Here is an 18,078-nt window from a genome sequence, read left to right as displayed (position 1 = left end):
TTCCTTACTTCCTTCAAATTCCTAGCCTATAGGAATAGCTGCAATGTTTTTGTGCCTCCAAATGAAAATGGAAGCAAAATATTTATTCATTGCATCCTCCATTTCTTTATTTTTCACTATTAACTGACTGACTATTTTTACCTTCTAGAGAACCAAAGAACCTGTTGCTAGAAACATAAAAACAGGTAGCAAGAGCTTCCTCTTAACCTCCATTCATTTTCCTGATTAACCTGTTAGTTATTCTCTGCTGTTGTTAGTATTCTGACCGGTCATCTGAAGTGCCACTCGCTTTCGTGCAATTATCTCCTTTTTCTTTAAGTTTGATGTTCTTCTTAATCTCTTTAGTTAACCAAAGATAGTGGGATCTCCCTTGGAATTTTTCTTTATAGTAGGAATGTACTATACAGAATATTATTAAATATCCCTTAAAATGTCATTTCTTCTCTACTGAGCTATCTCCAGCTTAATATCCCAATTCACTTCAGCTGGCCAGCTTTCATGCCCATATAGTTGCCCTGTTTTATAATACTAGTCTTAAACCACTTCTCCATTATCAACTAGATGTGAAATTCAATCCTATTATGATTGCTACTATCAAGAGATATCTTAGCGTTGAGCTTGTTAATCAGTCCTTTCACATTACGCAATACTGGTATTTGCTGATATCATTCTGTGAAATTCTTATCAAGCCACTGTTACCAATCTGTGTTTCCTAATTTAAATGTACATTAAAATCACCATAATTATTGCTGTTCCTTTATCACAGGCACCCAATATTTCTTCTTGTATATTCCCTACATTGTTATTTTTTTGGGGACCTGTATATCACTCCCACAAGTAACTTCCTTCCCCAACTTTTCCTTATCTCCACCCAAATTAATTCTACATCCTGGTTTATAACTAATGCACCAACTCCACCTTTAATTAGAAGTTTTAACCCACTGTCTTTACCTTGCTACCTATTCTTCTTAAATGTCATATACCCCTCAATATTCAGAACCCAGTCCTTGTCATCGTGACTCTGTAATGGCTATCAGATGATATTCATTCGCTACAATGTGTACTATCAACTTAGTTGTGAATATCAGTATCTATTCAGATTTGGAGCCTTCAGTATTTTTGTTTTTTTTTAAGCATGTAGTCTTGACTACTGGTATATTCTTTATCTTTTTCTTACAGGGCACATTGAGCAATCTTCCACATTATCAGGTAGATGTCAGTGTTGTAGCTGTACTGGGACAGCTTGACTTGGGGTGCAGCTAGCACTGGAGAACAAGTCTTCAGTACCATTGCCAAAATATTGTAAGGACCCATAGCCTTTGCACTGTCCGATGACTTGATATCACGGCAAGTTGATCAAATTGATTGAAGACTGGCAAATGTATGATTAAAATATTTAAAAAGCATCTGGATGGGTATATGAATAGGAAAGGTTTAGAGGATATGGGCCAAATGCTGGCAAATGAGAATAGATTTATATAGGATATCTGGTCGGCATGGACAGGTTGAACTGAAGGGTCTGTTTCCATGCTGTATATCTCTATAACTCCATGACTCTATAATTGTGATATCGGGGATCTCAGGAGGAGACAGATTGATCATTGATGTGGCCCTTCTGACTGAAGATGGATGCAAATGCTTCAGATTTAGTTTTTTTACACTGTTGTGCTAGACTTTGCCATAATTAGAGATGGCAGTGTATTTGGAGTTAGTTGTCAGTTGCTTAACTGTCCACAGCCATGTGGCAGAATGTGACAGAACTGCAGGGCTTGGATCCAATCGATTGTTTGTGGGTTAGCTTTGTCATCCCATACATGCAGTCTCGTACCCTTCCTGGTGCTCTGCCCCTCTCTCTCCACTTTCTGCCCCATCCATTTTACACATTGACACCGCAGAGGAAAAGGGCAGTGGGTGGAAGTGAGAACTAAGTTAGCGTAGGGATTTGAGAATTGATGGGCAAAGGGAATTAGGTTACAAGGGTGGGGTATAGAGTGTATGTCACTGTGATGGTGGTAAGAGGAGTGAGGGCTGGAGGAATACTTCATATTTCTTCCCTTTTGGGGATGCAAAATTGAGGTCCCAGGACACCTTCGATGGAGCTGACTTTAAGTGCTTTCTGAAAAGGCCCTAGAAAACCACTTAGTATCCAGCCAGTGACTTTCACATCCCATGAATGAATAAAAAAACGAACAATGTCTGTCCCTTTTCAATATAATCTGTTTTGAACTTGTCCGAAATTTTCAAATTTGCAGGAGCGAAATGTTAATTTTAATTTCAGTTCGTTTTAGGTGCTTCCTCAATTTTGCATGTTTAATTTATCTTATTCTTCAGGTAGAACAATTGTTAGAGGGCTACCTTCAAGATGTTGGGATCCAGGAGGACCAGTTTTTGGAAGCCTGCAATTCCCCACTTGCACAGTCTGAGTCATTTCAGGTAAAAAAGTGAATTCTGTCACTTGCATATTTAGAATAAAATGTTTTAAAGTAACACCTTAATTGATATGATTGATATCTTGTGAAATGCATAATGACTATAGGAAAAGACCACTTAGGAAAAACTTGGCATATTTCTTTCATTATTATAATTTTGGCTCTCATTAGATGCGTTTTCTCTTGCTCTGTGCAAAGAATTACTCCTTTAAGAAAACCCTTGTCCCAAAGAACAGAATTATGATTTTCACAAAATACTTGCTGGTGTGAATAAGCAACTCTTTAATCTCTTGATTAGTTCACAGAGATTGCTTTGATCTTGGAACTCCCAAATAATTGGACAAAAAACCCAACTGCTGGACATTGTCAACTTTATCAAATGAAGTTTAGTAGGAAATTGAAATGATCAGAATTAGCAAACGCAGCAGATGTCACCTAAATAAAAAATTATGCGTGCAGATGCTATTCAAAAACAATAGTATTTGGAAATACTGTTTGCTTTCCATTGTGTCATACCTATGTTACAAAGATCATGCATTAACTGGCTAATCCTTCACTTCACGATGTCACCCAGCCTGACAACTGACATGAACGAAAGAAAACTAAACCATTCAGAAAGATGTATATGCCAAGTGTTTGATCCCAGTTGATGTTAACTCTGGATTTGTCAAATCTCAGAGTAAAACCTGGCTTGACAGATCCTAACTTTGTTACCTATCTAACATGGAGGTCAATAACTGAACACATTCTCGAGAGTCTACAAATATATGCAAAAGTATTCACCTGGTAAAGAAAGATTCTGACATTCCAGAACAGAAGAGGGAAACAGGGAAGGTTGTATTGAGTCCCAACAGTTCTTTTGTCTGAACTTGACTTTGTATCCTTGAGGGTAAACTCTCCCTAAGGGCACTAAAAACCGAAAGGATACTGTAAATCAGGAACAAAAACAGAAGTTGATGGAAAAGCTCAGCAGGTTTAGCAGCATCTGTGAAGAAAAAAACCAGAGTTAACGTTTCGGGTCCGGTTCTGAGGAAGAATCACCAGACCCAAAACGTTAACTCTGATTTTTTTCTTCACAGATGCTGCCAGACCTGCTGAGCTTTTCCAGCAACTTCCATTTTTGATAGTTATGACTGTCCGCCCTGGGTGAGAATCCCCAGTTCATTATGAGTCTGACAGGATACTCACAAATCATTATACTCCCAGGTGACAAGATAGAAAATGGTTACTTTTTTTTTAGGTTACATTTTTTTTTATTCATTCCCCCCTCACCCTTTGGGAGTCCCACCCATCATGGGTAGCTTTCCAAGTTCCAATGTATATATGATTTCTGAAGAGCCAATTTAACCAGCCTTTCTTGGGTTAAGGAAAGAATAAATTTATTAATTAGTAAAACATGAAAAAAGAAGTAATAAAATGGAACACAGATTTGAAACGAGAAGTGCGGGAATAGATAAAAGATACATGAATCAATCTTTGGCTTGTCCGTGAGGAATAGATGGTGAAATGTCGCTACGTTAAGTTGGGTAGTTCCACTAGTGCTGACCTCAGCTGTTGAGCATTCAGTCTGAAGATTCTTGGTTCTCCAAGTTAGCCAAAGGGAGTTGTTCTTTTTCCTTTTCAGTGGTGGCTTTGCTAATTTGCAACTTGCTTCCAGCAATCAGCAAGAGAGACTTTTTTTTTGCCTGCAAGTGCTGGGGTGCTTAGTGGATGTTCTTCAGCTGTGGACTTCACAACATAAACCAGCCCAATCAAACTAAAACGTTAGACTAGCACACTAAGATCTACACTGCAGTTGGTTTTGGAACCCTGTCTCGTAGAAATGCTTGCAAAGTCTTCTCAAATGGAAAGGGAACTTATGACCTAAATGGAGAGAAACTTCAAAGTGTCTTTGTGCATGCTTTGCAGAAAACTTGTATGTAGGTACAGCAGGTAATAAGGAAGGCAGATTGAAGTTTGGAATTTATTGTTAAAGGAATAGAGTATAAAAGTAGGGGAGTGTTGCAGCAACTGTACAAGGCAATAGTGAGACTACACCTGGAGTAATTTTGGTCGCCTTACTTGAGTAGGGCTGTGGTTGTATTGGAGACAATTCAAAGCAGGTTCACTAGATTGATTCCAGAAATGGCAGGGAGTTTGTCTTATGAAGAGACATTGAACAGTGTAGGCCTATACTGCCTAGAGTTTAGAAGAATATGAGGAGATCTAATTGAATATATAAGATGCTGAAGGGGATTGACCAAGTAGACATAGAGAGGATATTTCCTCATTTGGGGTAATCTAGAACAAGAGGTCATAGTTTTAGGATAAGAGGTAGCAGATTTAAAACAGATGTGAGAAGAAATAACTTCCCTCAAAAGGTCATGAATCTGTGGAATCTGCTACTTCAGAATACGGTGGATGCTGGGACCCTGAGGAAATTTAAGAAGGACAAAGACAGATTTTTAATTAGTAATGGGTTGAAGGGTTATGGAGAACAGAGAGGAAAGTGGAGGTTAGGCTGAGATGAGATTAGCCATGGTTGTATTAAGTGGCGTGATCAAGGGGCTGAATTGCCTACTCCTGCACCAAGTTCTTATGTTCTTATCAAAAAACAAAGAACTACAGGTACAAAAGAAAAAATTGTTGTAAAAGCTCAGCAGGTCTGGCAGAATCAGTGAAGAGAAATCAGCGTTAACATTTCAGGTCCAGTGACCCTTCCGCAGAACTGATGGTAGCTAGGAAAATGTCGGTTTCTATGCAGAAGATAGGAGGGGCAAGATGTAAACAATAGGTAAGGATAAAGCCCAAAGAGAGAGAAGAGCAGTTGGACAGACAAAGGAGTGGATAACGATCTGGCTAGGAGGGTGAATAGCTGTTAATGGAGATTGTTAGTGGCTATCAATGGGTTGTGTGTAACTGTGATTATAAGGCCTGGTGTGTGGTGGTGTTGGGTGGGTGGGTGGGAGAATAGGAGAGTTCAAGCTCTAAAGTTATTGAAATCGATATTAAGTCCAGAAGGCTGTAGGGTCCCCAGGCGGAAATGAGATGTTGTTCTTCCAGCTTATGCTGAGCTTTGCTGGAACACTGCAGCAGGCCTGAGACAGAGATATTGGTCAGGGAACAGGGTGGTGTGTCGAAGTGGCAAGTGACTGGAAGCTCAGGCTCGTTTTTGCAGGCAGAACGTAGGTGTTCTGCAAAGCAATCACCCAGTCTACATTTCGTTTCCCCAGTGTAGAGAAGACCACGTTGTGAGCAGTGAATGCAGTAGCCTAGATTGTGTGTGGTGCAGGTAAAGTGCTGCTTCACCTGAAAGGAATATTTGGGACCTTGGATACTGAGGAGGGAGGAGGTAAATAGGCGAGTGTTACACTTCAGCAATTGCAGGGGAAGGTCCCGTGGGCCTGGGGCTGTAGGGGTGTGTTGGGAGTGAAGGAAGAGTGGACCAGGGTATCCCTGCGGAAGGTGGACAAGGAAGGAGAGGGGAATGTGTGTCCGGTGGTGGCATCCTACTGGAGGTGGCGGAAATGGTGGCTAATGACTTTCTGGATGTCGATGCTGGGGGGATGGTAGGTAAGGACAAGGTTGAGGGAGGGAAGAGAGGTGGTGAAAGCAGAAGTGCAGGAGGTGCGTCGGACCCAGTTGAGGGCCCTGTCGACAATGGTGCTGGGGAATCCTCAGTTAAGGAAGAGTGTGGACGTTTCATAGACTCCGTTGTCAAAGTCGGCATCATTGGAACATATGCAACAGAGACGGAGGAGCTGGGAGAATGGAATAGAGTCTTTACAGGAAGCAGGATGTGAGGATAGAGAACTGCAGATTCTGGGAATCTGAAACAAAACAGTTTCTCCAGTAATTTTTGCTTATAATGTCCTTATGTTGTGTATTTTTATAAGGGGAAAACACAAGCATGTCTTTTGTGCAGAACTGCTTTCTTTTATCTCACATCATGCCCTCAGTCTGGGATATAATTCATAGGAGATGGTTTTTGCTGAGGTGGTAAATGGTCCCATTATCACTGCAAACAAAGAGATTGCAATTCAGTTTTTGCATCTGATCTCTTTCTTTTTGAATTCTTTGTGCCTGAAGTTCTGTAATATCCTTTGTGTCCAACATTCTGTAGGTTCTCTCAGGACTAAATGTAATCCACACAGAAATTTTCCAGGCAGTTATTAATTTACGTTTTCAGAAATTACATTCCCAGCCACCTTTGTCTTTCTTTAGTGTTTGAACAAAAACCATAAAAGTTCTATAATTTAGTAATTTAGGGTTATGATCCGTTGTCATAATATATATACAAACATATGGATTAGGAGCAGAAGTAGAACATTTGGCCCCTAACTCTGTTCCCGTATTCAATAAGATCATAGCTTATCTGTTTGTGTTTCGAATTCCACTTTCCCATTTACTCCAAAAGCCTTTGATTCTCTTACCTAACAGAAATCTATCTACTTTCACCTTAAAGATATTTAATTACATCACTTCCATTTTTCATGACTAAGTAGTCTCTTCAGGATCCACTCTGCTCACATCGCATGGGGCTATAGGGGTGTGTTGGGAGTGAAAGGGATAGAAAAGGTGCATGGGGAAGGGGATAGAAAAGGTGCTCTAAGAATAGTCTGTTCCATCACCAACCTGGCTGTAAAACTGTATCCAGTGGGTTCATCTAACTGCAGTCTGAAAACCAAGGTCAAACTCAATCTCAGAACCTGCAGTCTGAATCCTCATGGATAGCAAGCAAAGCAATCTTCCAAAATGATGAACTGGCTTTGTTGCCCATGAACTCAGGCACTTTAACATTGATTTCACTACCCTGCAGAAGATCCAAATAGGAGGTGAAGGCCAGTTGAGGGAAGAAGGTGGTGGTTACACCTTCTGGAGAAGAAAACCCAGCTTAACCCAGGACACATGGAATTGGATTCAATATCAAGAACAAATTTGTCAGCTGACGTTTGGAACCCCCTGTAGGTATCAACAATTGCCTCATGACTATCCATCTACAACTTGTAAAGAACCAGCAAACAATGATTGTGAGTGCCTATGCACCAATCCTTGATACCATAGATGAGACAAAGAAGGCTTTATTCCAACCTGAACACCATACTTACCAACATCCCTAAAGAAGATAATATTATCATCCTTGGATGAGTTCAACAGCAGAGTTGGAAATGATGCCCAAATTTGGAGAGAAACCATTAGAAACAAAAGAATCAGGAATTTCAACTCCAGCAGGATTTTCCTGCTCACCAAATGTGTGGAACACCAGCTGGTCATCACTAACACACTGTTCTACCAAAAACAGAACTTCAAGATGTCCTGGAGGCATCCATGATCAAAGCACTGGCAAATGATCAACTACATCATCTTTCAAGCCTGAGACCCAAAGGATGTCCTCAACAACAAAGCAATGACCGATTCAGATGACAGCTGGACAGATAACTAGTCCTAGTCCTAGTCCTCAATGTCCAGCAGCAGAAGATGAAAGACTGTTTAGAAAAAAAAGCTCAATGCATAATAGATGTTTCTCTATTAGACATGTTGCTCTTAGTCCATACCGTGAGCAGTTCCACTTTATATAGATCTGTCCATTTGTCGATGGCTGCTCAAAAGATACTTGGAAAACACTGTCCCCACAACACATATCTCCACCATGGTTAGCATGGTTCAACTACTTCCATTACTCAGTATTCTGGAAAATATAAATCAGTTAATGACTTGCTTCAATTTCAGCTGGTGATCATTTCTTTTATATCTGCAGGCGTGCATATTGTTAAAGGACAATACAGCAGACGAACAGGCTCTTCGGCCCTCCAAGCCTGTGCTGGCACATTTTGCCCTTGCACACTAAAGCTGTTTTCACTTACGGGATCTGTATTCCCTCTATTCCCTGCCTATTCATGCATTCCCTAGTAATTGACCCCTCCACTCTGGGAAAAAATCTCATACTTTCCACTTTATCTATGCCATTCACAATCTTATAAACTTGTATTGGATTGCCCCTCAACCTCTTGCATTCCAGTGTAAACAAACCCAGTCTATCCAACCTAGACCAACCAACACCAAGAGACACGACCAAATCTCACTTGTCTCACTTCACACGAACAACAAGGGAGATGAATTCAACTGGGACTACGCACTGATAATCACACAAGCCCAACAGTGACACGCCAGGGAATTCCTGGAGGCCTGGTATTACAACTGGAACTCTATCAACAAAACATTGAATTAGACCCTGTGTACAAACCACTGAGAAACAAAACCGGAAGCAATACCAAACACCCCAGCAAACCGAGGCATATAAATAACAGGCGGGACAGAACACTGAGGCTTCACTAGACATGCACTGATAATGTTACCTAGCAGGGTGACAAAATGTTTGTAACCAAACCCACCGGTTCGGCGAGCATGTCTACAACCTATCCAACCTTTCTTCATAAGTGAAATCCCCCATACCAGGCAATATCCTGGTAAAGCTTTTTTGTACTGTCTCCAAAGCATCCACATCCTTCTGGTAGTGTGGTGACTAGAACTGTATGCAATATCCCAAGTGTCGCCTAACTAAAGTTCTATAAAGCTGCAGCATAACTTACCTATCCTTATACTTAATGCCCTTTACAATGATGGCAAGCATGCCATAGGCCTTTTTTACTACCTTATCTACCTGTTCTGCCACCTTCAGTGATCTGTGGACCAGCACACCCAGATCCTTCTGCATTTCAATACGCCTAAGGGGTCTGCATTGCTGAATGCAATGTGGTGCTCTCCTCACCAGATGCCATTAGCACCTTTTACCACTCCTTGTTCCTCCCATCATTTTTCTTCTCCTGTTCTGTATCCCTGTGTAAATATACCACGCTTACTTCCTCCAAAACAATTGCTTCTCCTGCTCCCTGCTGCTCAGAGTCTGTTGCGACTGCTTTCTTAGCTGCCTCATCAGTCCATCAGTCACTTAATTGGATAAAGTCTCTTCCGTTTTGCTTTAACTTTTATCGGTGCTTCCTCTATTGGTAGTCTCGTAGCTTCCACTAATTCTTTAATTACTGTGTTATGTTTTATGTGCCCTCCTTCTGAGGTGATTTACCCCTTTCAACTTCATGTTACCATATAATCAAGTAAAATCCCAAAGCCTTACCTACTGTCGATATAATTGATAGACTGTTATCATATTGTGCAATAATCTCTACCCAACATTTCAATTGTTTTCAAAATTATATTCTTTTCTTCACCACATCTAATGTTGTAGATGGTCATTACCTAACCGTGATGGTACAGCTTATCTACAGATTACTTTATTCAATAACATTCTATAACAGAAATTGTTGCTAATTCTTAATTACAAGTAGTTATACGCAAATGCTTCAACTAACAAATGAAATTAACTTAAAAGATCCTATGGCTCTCTTTTCCTTAAACTTATATTCCTTATTGTTATTATAGTTCCCAAACTTTTAATTATTCCAATCCAAAATTAATCCCGTATATACTAGTCATTTAACCTGCTATTACCTTCACTGTACCTGTATAAATTCTAAATTGATGTATTCAGTGGGGGTAAATCGTGATAGATTATTTCACATTCTCAAAACAAAATGATTTGATTTTCTCTTCTAATTCAGGCATCTCATTGTTGCCATTCTATATTATTCGCAAGTCTCAGAGAACTTTTACTGTCCAATAAAAGATATTTGCAATATTCTTAAAATTGAAATAAAAAAAATTGATTCCTCCTATTGAACCAAGGAGAAACCTGAGAAAGGGCAACTCATTTTTTTGGTTAAGAACTTCATAGCCTCTAGGACTGAATATTGAATTCCACAACTTTAGAGCTTGACCTCATGAGGTCTGTTCTCCATTTCACTTACATTTTCCCACTACTATCCCCCACCCAAAACGCTTGTCTTATTTATGCCTTGTTTACTTTGCTTTCAGCCAAGAGGACCCACTTTCAACCTTCCATGTCTTAATGTAGACCCATTTTACTATCTATTTCTCTCTTACCCCAGTTAGGAATCCCTTTTTATTTTGCACTGGGCTGCTGCATCATCTGTTCCCCTCGCTCCTCATCTGCTTCTGTCTAAACTATAAATGACACTATTTTCCAAACCCTTGAAGTTCTGAACAAGAGTCATTTCGGACTCAAACAGTTAACTCTGTGTTACTCTCCATGGATATTTCTGTGTTCTATTTTCTGCTGTTTTCTCACAGACATTGTCTGTATTTCACCAAAATCTGGCACTATCTTGCTGATAATACAGCTCCTACACTCATAGCCTGTCTTTGCATTTCTGTGTTCCCATGTGCTATTCCAACCTGGCTGAAAATTTAACCCTTAACTAACTGATATAGATTCCACCTCTTCAGCCATCCCTTAAATTTTTCTTTGTTGTAGGAGTATAGAAATATAGAAACATATAGAAGATAGGAGCAGGAGGGGGTCATTCAGCCCTTTGAGCCTGCTCTGCCATTCATCACGATCATGGCTGATGTCCAACTCAGTAGCCTAATCCTGCTTTCTCCCCATAACCTTTGATCCCATTTGCCCCAAGTGCTATATCTAGCTGCCTCTTGAATACATTCAATGTTTTGGCATCAACTACTTCTTGAGGTAATGAATTTCATAGGCTCTTTGGGTGGAAAAAATGTCTCCTCATCTCCATTTTAAATGGTCTACCCCGAATCCTCAAATTGTGACCCCTGGTTCTGGACACAGCCACCATCGGGAACATCCTCCCTGCATCTACCCTGTCTAGTCCTATTAGAATTCTACAAGTCTCTATGAGATCCCCCTTCATTCATCTGAACTCCAGCGAAAACAATTTTAGCCTAGTGAATCTCTCCTCATACGTCAGACCCGCCATACCCGGAATCAGCCTGGTAAACCTTTGGTGCACTTCCCTGAGAGCAAAAGCATCCTTCCTCAGAAAAAGATATCAAAACTGCACACAATATTCTAAGTGTGGCCTCATCCAGACCCTGTATAACTGCAACAACACATCCCTGCTCCTGTACTCGAAACCTCTCGAAATGAAGGCCAGCATACTATTTGCCTTCTTTACTGCCTGCTGCACCTGCATGCTTACCTTCAGTGACTGGTGCACAAGGACACTCAGGTCCTGCTGTACACTCCCATCTCACAATTTACAGCCATTCAGGTAGTAATTGCCTTCTCATTTTTGCTTCCAAAATGAATAACGTCACATTTATTCAAATTATACTGCATCTGCCATTGATTTGCCCAGTCACCCATCCTGTCCAGATCATACTTAAATATCTCTGCATCCTCATCACAGTTCATCCTCCCAGCCAACTTGGTATCATCTATAAACTTGAGATATTACATTTTGTTCCCTCATCCAAATCTTTAATATATATTGTGAATAGCTGGGGTCCCAGCACTGATCCCTGTGGCACTCTGCTAGTTACTGCCTGCCAATTTGAAAAGGACCCAATAATTCCTACTCTTTGTTTCCTCTCTGCCAACCAGTTTTCTATCCATCTCAATACACTTCCCCCAATCCCATGCGCTTTAATCTCTTATGTGGGACTTCGTCAAATACTTTCTGAAAGCCCAAATAATCCACATCAACTGGCTCCCCTTATCAGTTAGGCTTACTGGTCTATAATTCCCTCTTTTCTCTCTAACTCCCTTTTTGAATATTGGAGTGACATTAGCTACCCTCCAGTCTGCAGGGACTGTTCCAGAGTCTATAGAATTCTGGGAGATGACCATCAATGCATCCACTATTTCTAGAGTCACTTCCTTATGTACTCTGGGATGTAGATTATCAGGCCCTGGGAATTTATTGGCCTTCAATCCCATCAATTTTCCCAGCATAATTTCTCTACTAATATTGATCTCCCTCAATTCTTCCCTCTCACTAAATCTTGCATTCTCCAATATTTCTGGTATCTGACTTGTGTCCCCTTTTGTGAAGATGGAACCAAAGTATGTTTTCAGTTGCTCAGCCATTTCTTTGTCCCCTATTATACATGCCCCCATTTCTGTCTGTAGGGGACCTATATTTGTCTTCACCAATTTCTTTCTCTTCCCATACCTATAGAAACTCAGTGTCTGTCTTTATGTTCCCTGCAAGCTTACTTTTGTGCTGTATTTTCCCCCTCTTAATCAATCACTTGGTCCTTCTTTGCTGAATTCTAAACTGCTCCTATCCCCTTAAACGTCTGGAACTTCATCTTTATTGGTCTATCCCCTAGCCTCATATCATTGTTCATTTCAGCTAGCTCACCTAGCAAAGTGTTCAAACTGCCATTATTTCTTTTATCCCAACAATAGCCTTATAAACACCAAACCCCAGTGAAGATTCACTACTATGTCCACACTAAGACCTGTTGCTCAAACTGGCATAGCTGCATTCAGTTTCATTTGGGCAAATTCCTGTGCATTCTGTAGATGATTTTCTTCCACTGTATCTCTTCTTGACACACCTAAAACGAACTGATGGTAAACTCCTTATGCCTTTAACTTTAGAGCAAGTACAAGTCCCACAAATTTACTTTTCAGCAGTATTAGATTTCTTTCTCAAGAGTTTAATTCCCCTACTTCTGCAGTCTGGCATATCTACATTCCGGTATCTTCTGAATTTTTCTGTCTGTGAGTGCTCTCGTTTCCTGTTGTTAGACGATCTTTTTTTCTACCTTTTTTAAAATACACTAAACTACCACTCTTCATTTCAAGGGTTGCAAAAATGCATGCATACCAACAGGCTTACGGATCTCTCCTCCACCAATTGCGCAAAAACATTTCTAAAAATGAAACTAAACAAGGTCTCCCCTTAAAAATGGAAAATATGTAAACTATAAATTAAATTAAAAGTCATACGTTGTTCCTAACACAAGATATCCTTGATGATATAAGTTGTTTCCCCAGAGTACTCCTTAGGACAGTGCTACTGAGTTTTGCCAGAGGAATTTGTTTAATTGAAACACTAGGAAATAGAATGACAAGTGAGCAATGTGCTGTTTCAGATGCATGAAATGTTCTGATGAAACATTATGGTAAAAACTCTCTTTTTAGATTTTTCATTTGGAATCCCTTATTTCTGATAACATACTCAAAGTTAATTAAACCAACTCAATTAAAATATAAATCTGTTTTAGCTAGCAATTTTCTGCTAGATTTTTGTTGGTTTACACCAATTTTGGATAAGAAAGGTCAAGGTATATGCATTATTTCTCAGAAGTACATTATGACCTCTTACTGCTTTAGTATTGTTCTATACAATCTATCTGTTTGACACTTTGCAATCTGACTCTCATTAACCAAGTCTCTGCAGGGTGTTGTTTGTGTTTGGGTGAACGAGCATTCCATGTGTTAGTTTATAAATGGCTGTTAATCTGAAGTAGTAATGTACAATGCAGTAAATTGGTACCTTTTGTTTCAGCAAAATACCACAGGGGTTCATTCAGATCATATTTTTGTACAAGTGTTTGCCTGAGAAAGCAATATTTAGTTAGGAGCCTAAGAACTGTGTTTGGTGTCAGATTAGCAGGGAATCTAGGTCAGATTATTACTACAGGAAATAAACAACTGCGTTATGTTTAGAAAATACACAAGTCGTAGCTTTATTTTCTAATATATCGAAGAGAGTAGTGAAATGTAGATTTCACTTTTGTTTACTCTGAAGTAGCTTATTCATCTATACTAATGTAAGGGAAGCCATTAAGTGGCCTCATAACCTATATCTTAATTAGCTAATAGCACATAATCGTTTCACGAATCACATGGCAGCACACAATAATGTTTTAGTTATTAATGTACACAATAAAGGTGTTGTCCACTTTCTTTCACCTTTCTCTTCCCCTTCCTCAAAATTTGTCTGCTAGCTATTCACTCACTGTCTGCCCTCACCTGCCTCCATTTGAATTATTCTTGTGAATGAGACTTGATTCCCTTGCAGTCGGCTAGTTCAATCCTGGAATTTATTACAAAACTTTCAGCTTGAGGATAGTCTTTTTTTCCATGAAGATAAAGATCTCTTTTGACAGAAAAGGGGAATGAAAGATATTTCATTTTTATCACAGCTCATTGACCCAAGCTCTTGTTCTGATTATTTGCTATCTACCATTATCAAGGCAATTCATCATTGGAAATTGAAAGAATTGCTGCTTTCCTTTGTGGATTTTTTTTGTGTTGTTCCCCAATCCAAACAAGAACATGTAAATTACTTTTTTCCATATGTAGCATTTGTGGAGGAGGTGTGTCGTGGTAATATCACTGTGCATAAGCTAATGCTGTAGGAACACAGGTTCATGGCAGCTGGTGGAATTTAATTCTGAATAATAAATCTAGAATTAAGAGCTGGTTTCATTAATAGTGATCGTGGAATCATTGTCATTTGTCGCAAAAACCCATCCGGTTCACTAATTTCCTTTCAAGGGAGGATTTTGCTATCCTTAATTGATCTGGCCTATATATGACTGCAGACCCTCAGCAAAGTGATTGGCTCTTAATTACCCTATGAAATTGTTTAGCATGCCACTCAGTTCAAATGCAGTTAGGAATGGCTTCCAAATGGCAGCCATGCCTAAATCCCATGAAAGAATGAAACAAATGTGACATTTATTTTCCAAGTTAACTGTCATTCTGACAACTCAGTTTATAATTGAATATTATTTTCTGTACTTCTGTAATACTCAAATCCCAAGCGTATTTTCAAAATATCTGATTTTGGTTTTTAATACTTTATTTCAATAGGAAGCTGTTTACTTTTAATGTTTTGGATAATATTAATCATGTTTATCTACCAAAACCAGCCAAACAGTACTTTTCACTTTGTTGCCGCAGACTTGTACTTTGTTCGTGTTCCATAACCCAGATTCAAGATGCAATAGGGAATAGTATTTGTAAATTTTCATCTCCTGCAGAGCCAAAAGGGAGGAAGATGAAAGAATGTCTCAATTTCTGTAATCTCCCAAAAGATCTCTACCTCTGAACTTCGATATATTTTTATGTCATTATTCTTCTTAATATTAGTCAGATCTTTTGGTACAAGGCACAGCTATAAAAGACTGATATTTGCATATAGTCAACATTTTTTCTACACTCGGTTGATTAGACATTGCCATCAGTACTGAGTTTTAAGTGTCCATCTTAAACATAGTTCTGAATGCCTTACAAAGTGCCTGTTGATTTTCGTTCTTTACCTGTAATTGAAAGACCTGTATTGCTTACCTTATTTGGCTGGATTCTGATACGTACACTTGAGAAGAACTCAACTGGGTAGACATCCAGCCTTGTTACCTTTCCTAGCTGGACCTCCTGATTTTTCCGTAGAAGTACAGTTTACTTCCCTGCCAAATTATCGACAAAGTCCCACAGATTGGATTGTTCTGCTCAGAGCACAGAGAGGTAATGCATGTATTCAATGTTAATTATACCTAAAACATCATTGTAAAACTCTGTTTCTTATAGCAGATGTAAAATTTGTAGTCCTAAATGTCAGGCTGAACAGGATATCCTTGAAATGAATTGGTTGGTAAGACCGCTTTGGCTCAACTGATGTGGGTGTGCCTACAGGGCGAGTTTAGTGACAAAGGTTTCAAAGAATAAATTACTAAATATTCCCTTTTCGTAGCTCCCATGAATTTATTTCCCTTGGGTGGAGAGAACATCTGGGAAACAGATGAGAGCAGTTCTTGTAATGAGACAGTAACAGTCTAATCTTAAGTAGGAAGTGTTTTCAGGCTTGCCTTATTGCTCTGGAGTCCAGTCAGCCATTCTGTCAACGTAGATATTACTGACTTACAGTAAAATTAATAGGGAGGAATAAAGCTCTGTTAAATTGGGGTATTCTGTACCTTTCTAAGAAAGCCTGAATTATCCAGCATCTGGTAAGAACATCAAACCAATTAAAACAAAAATTACATTCAGCCTCTGCAAGTTTAAAAAATCTAAGTCTGTTGTTTGAGATCTTGAAGTCTTGTGTGGCGCTTTCACTATTGGGAATGAATGCTTTGCTCAAAGGCAGGTCCTTGGCTCATTGTCTACTGATACTTCTTCTTGAGATGTGCTCTTGGAAATCCTTGTCAGTCGTAGTTTATCATTGCATTCTACCTTTAGGAAGGGCTGGGAAGTGGGTCTAAAGTCAGCTGGAGGTCAACTGCATTGTTGGTGATATTCTGAACTACATGCTAACCATATAACCAACTAAATGGACCAACCCCCATCCTTCTTCTACTTCCTCTATATGCTCACAATGTTAGTGGCCTAAGGATAATTCTTATAATCAGTACATAATTGTCACTGAGCTGGTGTTAAGTTTGTGTGTCAGAACATGAAATATTCAGATTTGAGAAGTTTCCATTCTGCTAGGTCTGTTATTAACCGAGAGGTTAAATGAGTTTCTAGCCTAAGCTAAACAACAACGACATAATAATGCAAGCTACCAAAATCAAACTTTAAAATGTACACTTGTATCCCCCACGCGGATGGCCTAAAAGCCCTTCGCTTCTTCCTCTCCCGCAGGCCCAACCAGTCCCCCTCTACCGACACCCTCATCCACTTAACAGAACTCATCCTTACCCTTAACAGCTTCTCCTTTAACTCCTCCCACTTCCTACAGACTAAGGGGGTTGGCCATGGGCACCCGTATGGGCCCAAGCTATGCCTGCCTCTTTGTAGGATACATAGAACAGTCCCTTTTCCGCTGTTATCCTGGCACCATACCTCACCTCTTCCTCCGCTACATTGATGACTGTATCAGCGCTGCCTCGTGCTCCCACGAGGAGCTTGAACAGTTCATCAACTTTACTAACACCTTTAACCCCAACCTCAAATTCACCTCGACCACCCACGATACCTCCCTCTCCTTCCTGGACCTCTCTGTCTCCATCTCTGGTGACCACCTCAAAACTACATATATTTCAAGCCCACCAACTCCCACAGCTACCTAGACTACACCTCTCTCACCCACCCTCCTGCAAGAATGCGATCCCCTACTCCTAATTCCTCCGCTTCCGTCGCGTCTGCTCCCAAGATAGGGCATTCCATTCCCGCATATCCCAGATGTCCTCCTATTTCAAGGACCGTAACTTCCCCCCACCGGTGCTCAAAAATGCCCTCAACTGCATCTCTTGCATTTCCTATACTTTTGCCCTCACATCCCCTCCCCCCAACAAAAATAAAGACAGAATCCCCTTGTCCTCACATATCACCCCACCAACGTCTGCATCCAACGTATCATTATCCGCCACTTCTGCCACCTACAATCCAACCCCACAACCAAAGAGATATTCCACCACTACCGCTCCCCCACCCCAACCCCGACCCCTATCTGCCTTTCTTAGGGACCACTCTCTCCGCGACTGCTTCATTTGCTCCACACTCCCCACTAACCCCGCCAACCCCAGCAGCTTTCCCTGCAATCGCAGCAAGTGCTACACCTGTCTCTACACCTCCCCCCTCACCTCCATTCAAGGCACAAAACAAACCTTCCATACCAGACAGGGATTCACCTGCACGTCCGTCAACTTGGTGTACTGTATTTGCTGCTCCCAATGTGGCCTCCTCTATATCAGTGAGACAAAGCGTAGACTTGGAGACCATTTTGTAGAGCATCTGCGCTCTGTACGCGACAAATGACAACACCTTCTGGCCGCCAACCATTTTAACTCCCCCCTCCCACTCCCTGGGTGACATGTCCATCCTGGC

At 40.3% G+C, this 18,078-nt stretch overlaps 1 protein-coding gene across 2 annotated transcripts in view; it reads left to right on the top strand.

Moving 5' to 3' along the window:
* The window catches only part of cfap36 (cilia and flagella associated protein 36), a 109,745-nt gene that overhangs the window by 21,743 nt on the left and 69,924 nt on the right, over positions 1-18,078 (top strand). For both annotated transcript variants that reach the window (XM_020514308.2, XM_020514293.2), the window contains exon 3: positions 2,332-2,433. In XM_020514308.2, the coding sequence (XP_020369897.1) occupies positions 2,332-2,433 (102 nt within the window). The remainder of the gene's footprint in view (positions 1-2,331; positions 2,434-18,078) is intronic.

This window comes from Rhincodon typus, chromosome 9 (genome assembly GCF_021869965.1).
Source record: "Rhincodon typus isolate 14 chromosome 9, sRhiTyp1.1, whole genome shotgun sequence".
In the NCBI taxonomy this organism is placed as follows: Eukaryota; Metazoa; Chordata; class Chondrichthyes; order Orectolobiformes; family Rhincodontidae; genus Rhincodon; species Rhincodon typus.
This window is presented reverse-complemented; position numbering and strand designations above follow the sequence as displayed.